Here is a 12,006-nt window from a genome sequence, read left to right on the forward strand (position 1 = left end):
TCTAAATTATTTTTTTAAGGTTTTATAAATTGTGGACGATGCAAGTCATTGAATGGTACTCGAGAAAGACATGATGTTCTGGTAGCTCCAGGTCTTAACACTCACATCAATTTCGGAGGATGAATACAACTGAAGGAAGCCCGGGTGGGTGCGCAGCTGGGGGAGTCAGTCAGGTGACTTTGGCAGTGGGCCCCCAGACAACTGTCTTCCCTTGCCCTATTACAGTTACACCCCTGAGTACGTCCCTTAAACCCCCCATCCAAGGTTGCATCAAGCAAGATCCAACATGGACTTCTCACGGCTTCAGATGCATTCCTCCAGACAGAGACATTTCACTCTCTGGAGTAAAAAATGGCTGGGGACCAGGTTGCATCCTTGCAGAGAGCGCCTTGCCCCATATGTCCTGCCCTGGACCTTAAGATCTTCTTTGGAGGCCCTCCTCCAGGTGCCCCTGCCAAACGAGGTGAGGTGGGTGGCTGCTAGGGAGAGGACCTTTTTGGTGCTGGCACCCCATCTATGGAATAGCTTTCCCCAGGCATCCATATTACACACACACACACACAGAGCCTTTTTTAAAAAAACTACTCATAAATCTTAAAAGAAAAGTTCAGGAGAGCTACCTGCAAAACAGCTGTGTTTCCCACCCCCCTGAGTATAAATCATGTTTGGGATACAAGTGTTTTGTTTTCTTTCTAGAGAGAGAGAGAGCGAGAGCGAGATTTATTCTTGGCTTTCTTTTCTCCCTCCTTGCGAGAACTTGACAGACTCGCCTTTGCAGGGCCAGGAGAGCCCAGTAAAGAGATCCCTTCTGATACCCAGAAAATTTTACAAGGGGAGGCAGGCTTAAAAGCGGTGGGAAGAAACCGATCGTGCCAGGATGCTGGAATGAGAAAGCCACTAGGAATGTGGCTCCGAGAACAGCTGCTCCGAGAACTCTGGCAAAGGAGGCCAGGCGGAACGTCTCAGAGGGCTGGGCAAAAGGGGGCGGGTGGGGAAAGCAAGTTTGCAAACTATCACTTCCTTCCACAGTTCCATTAGAGTGAAGAATGGGTGCTGGTTGGTGGGTGCAGAATCTGGCATTGGCTCCCTCATTCAACATGCTGAGAATCTCAGCTTTTTGCTTTAAAAAAATTGAGCTTCTAGTCCTTAAGGATGAAAAGGAAAATGCAAATATGATAATGCCCTTCTACAAATCTAGGGGGCGGCCACATTTGGAGTGCTATGTGCAGTTCTGGTCACCGTATCACAAGAAGGATATTGTAGCACTGGAGAAGGTGCTGAAGAGGGCAACCCAGATGATCAGGGGCCTGGAGCACCTTCCTTAGGAGGCAAGGCTACAGCATGTGGGGCTTCTTAGTTTCGTTGCATCTGGTGCAAGAATGTACCTCCAACATTCTTACACCACTGAGCAGCATGGAAGGAGAGCTGGTCTTGTGGCAGCAAGCATGAATTTTCCCCTGTGCTAGGCAGAGTCTGCTTTGGTTTGCATTTGAATGGGAGACTACATGTAAGCACTCTGTAAGATATTCCCCTTAGAGGATGGAGCCGCTCTGGGAAGAGCATCTAGGTTCCAGGTTCCCTCCCTGGCAGCATCTCCAAGATAGGGCTGAGAGAGATTCCTGCCTGCCACCTTGGAGAAGCTGCTGCCAGTCAGAGAAGACAATCCTGAGCTAGATGGACCAAGGGTCTGACTCAGTATACAGCAACTTCTGATGTCCCTATGGACTTCAGGAGTTCAGTAAGAGAGGGAGGGAAAGAATAACTGGCCATGCTCCATTCTGGCAGTGTTTACGTGCCCCCTGAGAATTGGCAGCCTACCTAGGTAACTGTCTAGGTCTGCGTAGAGGATGGGCCAGCCCTGCTTGGACCCAAAGCAAGATCCTGGCCAGAAACCGCAAAGCATCTCCAGAAGCCAGCTCCAGCCCCCGATCCCTACCTGGACTCGTGCTTCGGTGAGTTTGGTCCTCTGGGCGAGCTCTTCTCGCGTGTAGATGTCTGGGTAGTGGGTCCTCTCGAAGGCCTTCTCCAGCTCCTCCAGCTGTTCGGCGGTGAAGGTCGTCCGGCTGCGACGCTGCTTGCGCTTGAGGGGCAGATCCGGCTCGGACTCGACGTCAGAGCCTTCATCCAGCCGGTTTCCTGGGGAGGAAAGAGAGAGACAGGAATGGAACGCTGGCCTCTGCAGGAAGCTCAGCGCGGGAAGAGACGGGGTGGAGTTGGAAGCCACCAGGGCTACATGAGGAGGAGGAGGAGGAGGAGGAGAGCTGGTCTTGTGGTGGCAAGCAGGAGTGGTCCCCTGTGCTAAGCAGGGTCCAACCTGGTCTGCATTTGGATGGGAGCACTGTGAGATATTCCCTGTTGGAGATGGAGCCCTAGCTCAGTGGAAGAGCCCCTGCCTGCTTGCATGCAGAAGGCCCCAAGTTCCCTCCCTGGCAGCAGCTCCAGGATAGGGCTGGGAGAGACTCCTCTCTGCAACCTTGAAGAAGCCGTTGCCAGTCTGTGCTGGCAATCCTGGGCTTGGTGGACCAAGGGTCTGACTCGGTAGAAGGCAGCTCCCCATGTTCCTAAGGTAGGAGGTGGGGAGAGCGATTGTGTGGGGCCTGGTTGCTGGGTGGGACGGCCTTTTGCCCACCCTCGGCGAAATGCCGGGGACGGGATGTGGCTTGGCCATGTCAGCCCTCCCCGGCACCCGGCTCCCACACGATCCCTCCCAACGGCCAGTTGGGAGCACACACACGTCTCTTCACCTGGCTACTCTAGCCCTGTATAGAGTTGTGAGAACAGCCCCTCTAACTGAGCACGGGAGACCAAGGGGCTGACTCAACAGGCAGAGCTTCACTTCTTCCTATCCCCCACTGTGGCAAAGAGGACGCTGGGCTCAACGGACCTTGGACCTGATCCGGGAGAACGATTCACGTCCACTCACACCTAAGGCGACAAGTTGAGACCTGGTTGGCTCCTCCTGGGGACCCAACATGCACCGTTGGAGTAGAGCGTGCTGTTCCACCAAAGAGAAAGAAAGGTCCTCCTTCCTTCCTTCCTTCCTTCCTTCCTTCCTTCCTTCCTTCCTTCCTTCCTTCCTTCCTTCCTTCCCTCCCTCCCCTGGCCTCGGGCTCCCATCACCCCCTGCAGTCGCTTCAGGGGGACTCTTGGGCCTTGGAGTTAAATTAATCAACAGGATTAAGGAGACATTGGCCACAGCAAGGCCCTCCAGACTCTGCTCAAGCCCTTGAGGGCCCAGCGTCTTTCCCTCAAGCACCTCAGTTCCGTCTGGAAGGATTCACCAGGCAGCTCAGACATGGAGGCGCATTCATTAAGCCGGAGATTGGATTGCCTGCGTCTCGGAAGCGGGGGGGAGGGTCGCTTCGACCCGTCCTCCGATGCGTCCCTCTCCTCCTCCTCGGACTCTCCAGCACTTCTCTCTCATGGTCCCATCTGGACGGTCTTCAGAAACTCAAACCAAGTCCAAGGGCTGGAGAAAAGCTCCCTGCAGCCCTTGTGCCTGCCACCAGGCGAAAGCGTCCGCCAGTTCCGGAGACGCAAACCCTCCACTTCGTACTGGCTGCTTTCCTCAGGCTCAACTTCTTCTGGTTCCTACAGGAAAACCAACCTGCCATTCTTTTCCAAATTGTCTCTCGGAGAAATTTCCGCTCCAACCCCCGCTAGACTAGACAGGCACACGATCTAGAGGTCATCTACACAGCCCCAAACCAGGAAGGTCAAGTGGTTGTGAGGGAGAAAACTACTAGGTAGGACAAGGGAGGAGTGGTTGTGTGGAATCAAGGGAGGAGGAAAAGCTGGGGAGAACAGTTTTTCCTCCGACTTTGGTCAAATGTTGTTGGGCATGAAAGATGGCCCTGTGCTCCATAGCTTTTCCTCCTACACAACCAAACATTGGGAACACTCACAGCTCCCAGACCTGGGTAGGACACAGCTTCCGGCTGTGTGAATGGCCTCCTGGTCTGGCAAGGCGGTTCTTCAGACGATAATACCACATTAATATTTTCTACCAGTCCATAACAGTGCTGACTCCAGAAACAGAAGATGCTCCCCACCCAGAAGGACTTTGACCACTCAAAGATGGTGCCTCTCCCCTGCAGGGACCTTCCTTAGCACCGAGGTTGCTTGAACTATCCATCATCTATGACAGAGGTTTACTGGCTGTAAACCTAGGTGGCTGGCTTTTTAAAAAAACCCACACAGTCGAGCAGATGCACGCAGCCAGGTGTGGTGTGGTGCTCCCTTCAGATGCTAGGTTTCTTGCAAGATGCAAGAACCAAGCTGGTTCTCTTGGAGTCCTACAGAGAGGCAGAATTCCTCATATGCACAGGGGTGCAGGAGGACCCGATTTATCCCCACACGCCTCTTTGCGGTTTCGAAATCCAGCTGGCCTCCCTTGCTCGCCAGATGGACCGGATCAGAACATTTCCCCAGGAGTGGAAATAGAGCCATTCTTGCTGTGCCATTTTGAAATTTCAAAACTAGCAGAAGCCCACCCCCACCCCCCATGCCCCTCCCCAGTCCCTGTGGAAAGGAACACTCCGTGGTTTGACATTCTGAAAGGGCAAAGCGGACAGGCAGCAAAACAAACAACAAAAAACCCTATCAAAATGCAAACAAGACCTTCTAATTGGGGGAGGTGGGAAAAGCGAGAGAAACGGAAAGAATGAGGGTTTTTCTTTTGAGACAAACTGGAACAGACTCCAGCCCCACCCCACCCACCCTGACATCATTTCTTTTGAGACTGCCGCTCACACAACCACAACGGGATGGGCTGGGGGTCTGGAGAAGGCAGGGGCGACCATCAGGACGCGGATGCCCATGCACCCACATGAGTGACATGGTGGTGAGCCCAGCAGCGATTGGGAGTGGGCGGGGGCAAGCTGGGGCCTCCAAGCATCCCACAATGCATTGGGAAAGGTCCATGCTGCCTGGCCGCTCCTTCCCCCAAGCTCTATCGTAAAGATGGCTGCCGGCCGACGGTGACCCAGATGACCAGAGAGTGAGGTATCAAGAAAACCTGGGTAGCCAATCAGAGCTACCCACAGGAGGAGTTTCAGGGGTCGCGAGCCATCCCAGGGCCCCAGAAGACCAGCCCTGCATCAGCCAGGCCTGTCCTACCCAGGTCGTGAGAATGAAACCAGTGGCTGGAGCCCTACATGAGAAAGGAGAGAGGGGCTTGAGGGAGGAATCAGTGACCCTAGCAACTCTCAAGCTTTTTTAACGGTCAAGAGTGGGATGGACAAATATTCCAGTGCTGGGAAAAGACGGTGAGCGTGGCCCCGGCTTCTCCCGCGTGGCCGCAAACCCAGCCAACAGAGAACCAGTCGCTTCCATCTGAGATCCATGTCGGCGGCGTCTCCTCCCCCAACCTGCCATGTCCCCACCCTACAAAAAACCCACAAGCCCCCCCCACACTCATCCCGTTCTGATTACAGTTTAACATAGTTTAAGGTCTGGCAGCGTGAAGCCAGAGAGCAGCAAGCGCTACCGCGCCGTCGTTGATATGCGTTCTAATCTAGTAATTCGGCCAGAGCAGAATGAGAGAGCGCGTTGGCCGGGCGGTGGAAGAATACCAAGCCGAGCGGGGCGGCCAGCCTAGGAAAATGGAAAAGTCATTTACAGCTCAGCTGGGGACCGGCGTCTCCGGCACCACATTAGCGTTGGGGGCCTTCTGGAGGCGCAGAGGCGGCTTTCTGGTCAGGCACTGAACTGGTCAGCTGTAACCGAACTGCGGTTGCAAGGCAGGTTTGCTGCGGAGTTTGCAGCTTGGGAGATTTGGCTAAGAAGGGGAAGGCTAAGGGATGAGGGTGTGCAAAGGACGAGGCCAGCATCAAGATCTGAAAGCATACTGCCTTCCTTCCACCAAGGAAACCCTGTGTCCATCTGGCTCAGGACTGTACTCTGACTGGCAGCAGCTCTCCAGGGTTTTGGGCAGGAGCCTTTCCCGGGCCTACCTGGAGATGCTGCCAGGGATTGAACCTGGGACCTTCTAATGTGCTCTGTCACTAAGCTATGGCCACATCCATAACACGGCAAATTAGGAAACCGACCAGTCAGAAGTCGGATGTATGTTTATCTTGAAGCTTGTTTGCCATGTTTTGCTTACAGCCCTGAAGTAGCTAAATACACCGTACCACAAGAACAGCCAAAAGCAAACAAGGGCAGCCTGGAAACCCAAACATGATGTTATCAGCCCTTCCCAGCGGACATGAAGAAGGTCTTGCCAGTGGCAGGATGCCGGAAAGTCATGCAGAGAGAGAGAGACCGAGGTAGCTGCCTTCTGCTGAGTCACACCCTTGGCCCCTCTAGCTCAGCATTGTCTACTCTGACCGGCAGCAGCTGCCTGAGATCTCACATGGGTCTCTCCCAGCCCTTCTTGGGGATGAGCTGGGGACCTTCTGCCTGCAACGCTCGACCTCTGAGCTGTGATCTCTGCTCGCAAGCACAGATGCCTTGAAAAAGGGTTGGGTGGATGCAAGGATGATAGTTCAGTCAACGACTGGCAGAATCCTATGGCTGAAGGATGTCTTGCAGGCATCTAGCCTGACCCCCATCTGGTGCAGGAGACCCAGAACGAGAGCCTCCCCAGCCAGAGGCCTGCTTGAAGACCTCCAGCAAGGGAGAGCCCACCACCCCTTCGGGAGCTGGTTTCACGACTCAACTGCGCCAATGGGTAAGAAGCCTGCACACCGCCAGCAACAGGCCCAAAGAGGGGCGACTGACGTGGTGGTGTGCTCCACCCCAGGCTGGCGGGCTGCCCTTCAACATCTCTGGGCTCTCTCCGGCTACCTGAGAAAAGAGGCAACATTTAAAGTGGCCATTCTCTTTTATCCTTGGACGAATACTCCCTTCAACTCATGGAGAGCAGTCAGAAATGTCCCTCCAGCTAGCTGAATATCATCAGTCTCTCATGAAGCATCCCAGGGGTAACACCTGGACAGCATCTCCTGGTGGCACAGCATCTCCTGGTGGCATCCCCTGGTGGCACAGTGGTAAAACTGCCGCCCTGTAACCAGAAGGTTACAAGTTCGATCCTGGCCAGGGGCTCAAGGTTGACTCAGCCTTCCATCCTTCCGTGGTCGGTAAAATGAGTACCCAGAATGTTGGGGGCAATATGCTAAATCATTGTAAACCGCTTAGAGAGCTCTGGCTATAGAGCGGTATATAAATGTAAGTGCTATTGCTATTGCTATTGCTATCTCTCCAGTGGCTGTTGCTGGGATCCTAGATTCGGAGTCTTTTGGGACAGAAGGGAGATTTCTCTCTCTCTCTCCCCCCCCATCCCTCCATCCCACCTTTGAGCACTTTTGTTGAAAAATGGTATGTAAATATTTGTAGTTATAGTAGGCAGAGGTAAGGAGGCAGAATCTGGAGGGATTTAAGGTCTCACCCAACCTCGGGGCCACGTTGGAGCAAACGCCAACCCCTCGGAGCTCTCTGTAACCCCAACCTTTCTGGTCCCCAACTCCAGGAGAGGACACCCCTCTTTTCTTCTTCAAGCTATACAGCCCCAGTTCCTCCAACCTTTCCCCAATGGTCTCGTTCTCCAGACCCCAGACCAGTAATTCTATCGGACGTCTCACAGGAGCAAAACGTCTCGTGACCAGGCTAAACTGCTCACAGGGGGAACCGTCAGCAACAGAATGTTGTCAAACAGCACGGTTTCTGCCCAGGGCTGATTCCGGGGAGGCAAACCCGGGCCAAGGCCTTCCGCGGTGGTTCGGCCCCATTCTGCCGATCCTCCCCCGCCCTCCCAACTGGAACACCCATTCGCCACCATTCAAGAAGCGCATGGCCACAGCGAGCCAATCGCAGAGAGGCCAGAAGCCGCCAAGGGAAGGGTGCGGGCCAATGGCTTGCGTCGGTTGCCATTAAAAAACGTCTTAAGAAACCGGCCTGGTTTTCCCCACCCTTCCCCCCAAGTTGGGTGACTGTCGCCCGCGATTGAACTCTGCGGCCTGTCTTCCCTTCACATCTCCGAGAAGAAAGCCAAGGAGAGGGAGAATAGAATGGAATTGACAGAAAGAAGAATTGGGAGGAGGAGTGAAAAGAAAGATATTCCTGCGTCGCCGGGCTCTTTATCAGCCCTGTCATCTGTCGCACCAGCGCTCCTTCGCCAGCATTGTCTCACCTTGGACAAAAACGGGAAAAAGGGCATTTTTTTTGGTGCTGATCTCTTTAGAACTGCCCGGACGGGCACCTTAGGGGGCCATTAATGGCTGAATGTGTTGCTGACAGGCCAGAGTGATATCAATAAACTCTGGCACGTCAGCGCCTCCGCGCAGCTCAGGGAGAAGGTATGGCTTGAATATTAAAACTCCCTCCAACGGGCTGCAAAAGACGCTCCGAATGGGAGTGGCAGTGGTAATGGAGAGAGAGGAAGAAAGGGAGGTGGAAAAGAAGAAGGAGAAGGAGTCTAGGAGACGGAGACGGAGAAGGAGACGGAATCCTGCACACAAAGATCAAGGAACAGGGGGAACAGCCGTGGTTATCTCAAAAAAGAAAAAAGAAAGAAAAAAGAATTAAGCTTCCTAAATTCAGCCAATTTTAGGATTTTAAAAAGACGGTGCTGCAGGCCTGGGGCAACATTTCTGAGAAATGTTTCTAGCTGCAGTGGAAGCTCTGAGCCGGCCCCAACTTCCTGATGGATCTGACTCCATATAAAGCAGCTTCTTAGGTTCCTGTGACTGTCTGCTCTGGCTGGCAGCATCTTGCAATGAGGCGGAGGCAAGGGCTGAATTGGGGTGACTCTGGGGTGGTGAGATCCCCTGGAGGGCTTGTGTGGGGCTGTGTCAGAGGTGCCCAGGACCCTGGACAGCACAGGGCGGAAAGGATGACCAGGCCAGCTAAGAAGCAGAGAGGCTGGGATATTGGAAACATAGGAAGGTGCCTTTCACCGAGTCATACCGTTGGTCCATCTAGCTCAGAACACTGACTGGCAGCGGCTTCTCCGAGGTTTCCGGCCGGAGTCTCTCCCAGCCCTACCTGGAGATGCTGCCAAGGACGGAACTTGGGACCTTCTGCATGCCAAGCAGATGCTCTGCCACTGAGAGCTTCACACCCCATGTTGTACTAGATGGACCAAGGGCCGGACACAGCCGAAGGTGGCTTCATGTGTCCAACGGCGGCAACCCTTTCACGACTTCCTCCTTGCTTCCCTGTAGCAGCCATGAGCAGCAGCTGCTGGGTGACTAGAATGCTGCAGGTTGTCTGAGAGAGATGGCCCACTGGCATTTCACCCAAGCCCTTGGCTTTCCCTGAAATGAGCCTGGCAAACAGAGCACGCTATTATTTTCTTTGGGGCCATTCCCTCCCCCTCCCCACTGCCAGTCCTTAACCTTTCCTGGCTGGCGTCTCCAGGAAAGTTTGCTGTCTACCTGCCAACTGGTGCTCCGGGGACAGAAGCTGGCTCGTGGGCGCCTTGTTTATCCTGGAGAGATGGCACTGACGGGAGGGCGGGGGAAGAGGTCTGCAGCAGAGGGTCAAAACACAGAAGTGGATGTCTGGTTGCAAGGTGCCGAGAATGATGGCCCCAGTTTTGCAAGGCAGCTGAGCTCACAGAGGAGCTGGAACGGAACCAATGGAGGGGCGGGCTTCTAGTCCACGGCTGATTGTCATGATGGCCACGTGGAGCCTCCAAGTGCAAGAGCAGTGTATCTTACACCAGTTGCTCAGAACAACCCTGGGAGAGAGATCTTCCCTTCTCGCCCGCTTGGTGGCTTTCCGGAGACACCTAGAGGACCCCCGATTGGGAAGCAGGATGCTGAAGAAAATGGCCTTTTGGCCTGATCTGGCCGGACTGCTCCCGTATTCCTTAAAATGCCAGGATGCGGCCACAGGAGGGTCAGTCCAGAGGCAGGAAGGCTTCTTCCTTCCTCTGCACCGAGCAGTCCATGCAAAGACTCGGAAGCCACATGAATCAAGGCTCCGGCCAGTGCAAAAGGCGGGGGCTGTCTTTGGATAGATATCTTCTTTTGCTCTATCTTTGGATAGTGCCTCCTATCAGGCTGGGATTGGGGCCGCCAGGCCAGCGAGAGGGAAGCAGCATACGGGATGCATAGAATTCAGACCAAGGTAAGACTTGGCCCCTGGGTGGGCAGTTGTGCAGGGGCGTGGCCAGTTCACCGGAGGCATGGCTACAATGTGTGGGGGTGTGGCCAAGCAGCCCAGAGGCGTGGCTACAATCTATAGGGGGCATGGCCAGGAAGGCATAGAATTCTGACTAGAAGCATGCCACCAATGAAAAGCTGGCCCTGAAGTGTGTGCAGAGCATGTGGTTTTCAGCCGACCCAATCAGACCCTCCAATATTTTTGCAGATGAAAACAGGAATATGCTTAGACCCATTGATTCTCACACCAAGGATGATTTCCCAAGTCCCTCACCCCAATTCCACTCTGCTGAAGACTGGGACCCACCCTCTAGATGCTGGTCACTACGCGGTGCCTTTGAGTTAATCACCCATTTCCACGCAGGCACTTTAGAGGCACGATGCATCCGCTCAATGACTTAGAGGTTTAATTTCTAGAGACCAAAGAATGACAACTATCAGGACATGTAGAGAGAGAGAGAGAGAGAGAGAGAACAAGACACCCCCAAGAGGTCCAAACAGAGAGAGTGATTTACCAAGGAGGGCAGATCCCAGAAAACGGGGACTGCTGGAGCCAAATCAGATGCTGAAACGAACCACCCCCGGTTCGGTTCGAATCTGAACTGAACCGGGGGTGGTTCGGTTCGGATCTGAATCGCCGAACCGGTTCAGATCCGAACCGATTTGGATCCGAACCAGTTCGCACATCCCTACATTTATCTATGGCCCTCTCCAGCAACTTGCATGTATATGTGCACACAAATACCAGGTCTGAAAGGCTTTCTCAACATCTCCTCAATCAGCAAGGTAATAATGGGGCTGTCCACACGATCCTCAACCGAGCTGTGTGTTTGCAAAGATCCAGATGGGAGGGAGGGAGAGCGATGGGGTCGGGGCCAAGAGGGAGCTGGGGGGGGCGGGTGTTCTCTCCCCGGCATGGGCTTGCCTGGGCACTTCTCTGGCCCTCTTGAGGGTCATGTGAAGAGCCCGAAGGTTGAATGAGGAACCAGAGAAGAGAGACAGGAGGAGATTTCCACATGAAGGAAGGCAGCCTTCAACCCGGGACAGGGACTGGAAGGAAATATCTGGAAGGGTTCCAGAGCGACATGGACCGGGAGATAAATCAGGACAGTCTTATCCTGCTAGATCAGGACAGTTTCTGCAAAATGAGCCGGTCGCTTTGCAGAACGGAAATGCAGAAGTGTGTGTGTGTGTGTGTGTGTGTGTGTGTGCAGGGCGGAGGGGAGGGGGAGAGAATGGGAAGGAATATCCCCATGAATGGCTTCCGGGACTCGTTTGCCTGGCATTGCAGAGGCCGGCCATCCCAGCGCTGCTCCCCGAGCTCTGCTTGAGCCGCGCCTGACAAAAGCTCCCGTAGCCACAAGCGGCCTTTTCCTGCCAGCCCTCTCGGCTCCCTGCCTCCACCCCCATCAATCTTGAGAGCAAGGCCCCGGCCCCTTTCCCCAGCTGGCGGCGGAGACCGCCGTTCCCAAGCAGAAAAGGAGCCTCTCCTCTGGAAGGTGGCGGAGAGAAACATCGACAAATTTCCAATTTGCAACACTCTGGGAATGGGTCTATGGCTATTGTTTGGGTGCAAATTTATAAATAAAGCCAAACCAAGATTCCAGGGTGCGGCCGATGAAAAGCAGAAAACAAGAAATTTTATGCCCGTAAGTAGCGTGGGCTAATGGCGATTTTTGAGGCAGCCGACCGTGGTTGGTAAACTCTGCTAAATGATTGCCGTGGAAGTAGCCAAGAGACTTATTTCTTAATTAGTGCTACATATTAAGTCACGCTGACACTCCGCGGCAAGCTTACACTGCGTTAAAAAGTTTGCCAAACGGAAGCGGGTGGGGAGAGGAAGAAAGGACACGGCTGGATTCAGAGGAGACCCCTCTGTGGCCCAGTGGGAGAAGCA

At 54.0% G+C, this 12,006-nt stretch overlaps 1 protein-coding gene across 13 annotated transcripts in view; it reads right to left on the bottom strand.

Moving 5' to 3' along the window:
• PAX7 (paired box 7) overlaps positions 1-12,006 on the bottom strand; it is a 128,176-nt gene that overhangs the window by 54,504 nt on the left and 61,666 nt on the right. For all 13 annotated transcript variants that reach the window (XM_053281485.1, XM_053281489.1, XM_053281480.1 and 10 more), the window contains one exon: positions 1,937-2,136. In XM_053281485.1, coding sequence (XP_053137460.1) covers positions 1,937-2,136 — 200 coding nt within the window. The remainder of the gene's footprint in view (positions 1-1,936; positions 2,137-12,006) is intronic.

The sequence above is a fragment of the Hemicordylus capensis genome, chromosome 16, assembly GCF_027244095.1.
Source record: "Hemicordylus capensis ecotype Gifberg chromosome 16, rHemCap1.1.pri, whole genome shotgun sequence".
Classification (NCBI taxonomy): domain Eukaryota; kingdom Metazoa; phylum Chordata; class Lepidosauria; order Squamata; family Cordylidae; genus Hemicordylus; species Hemicordylus capensis.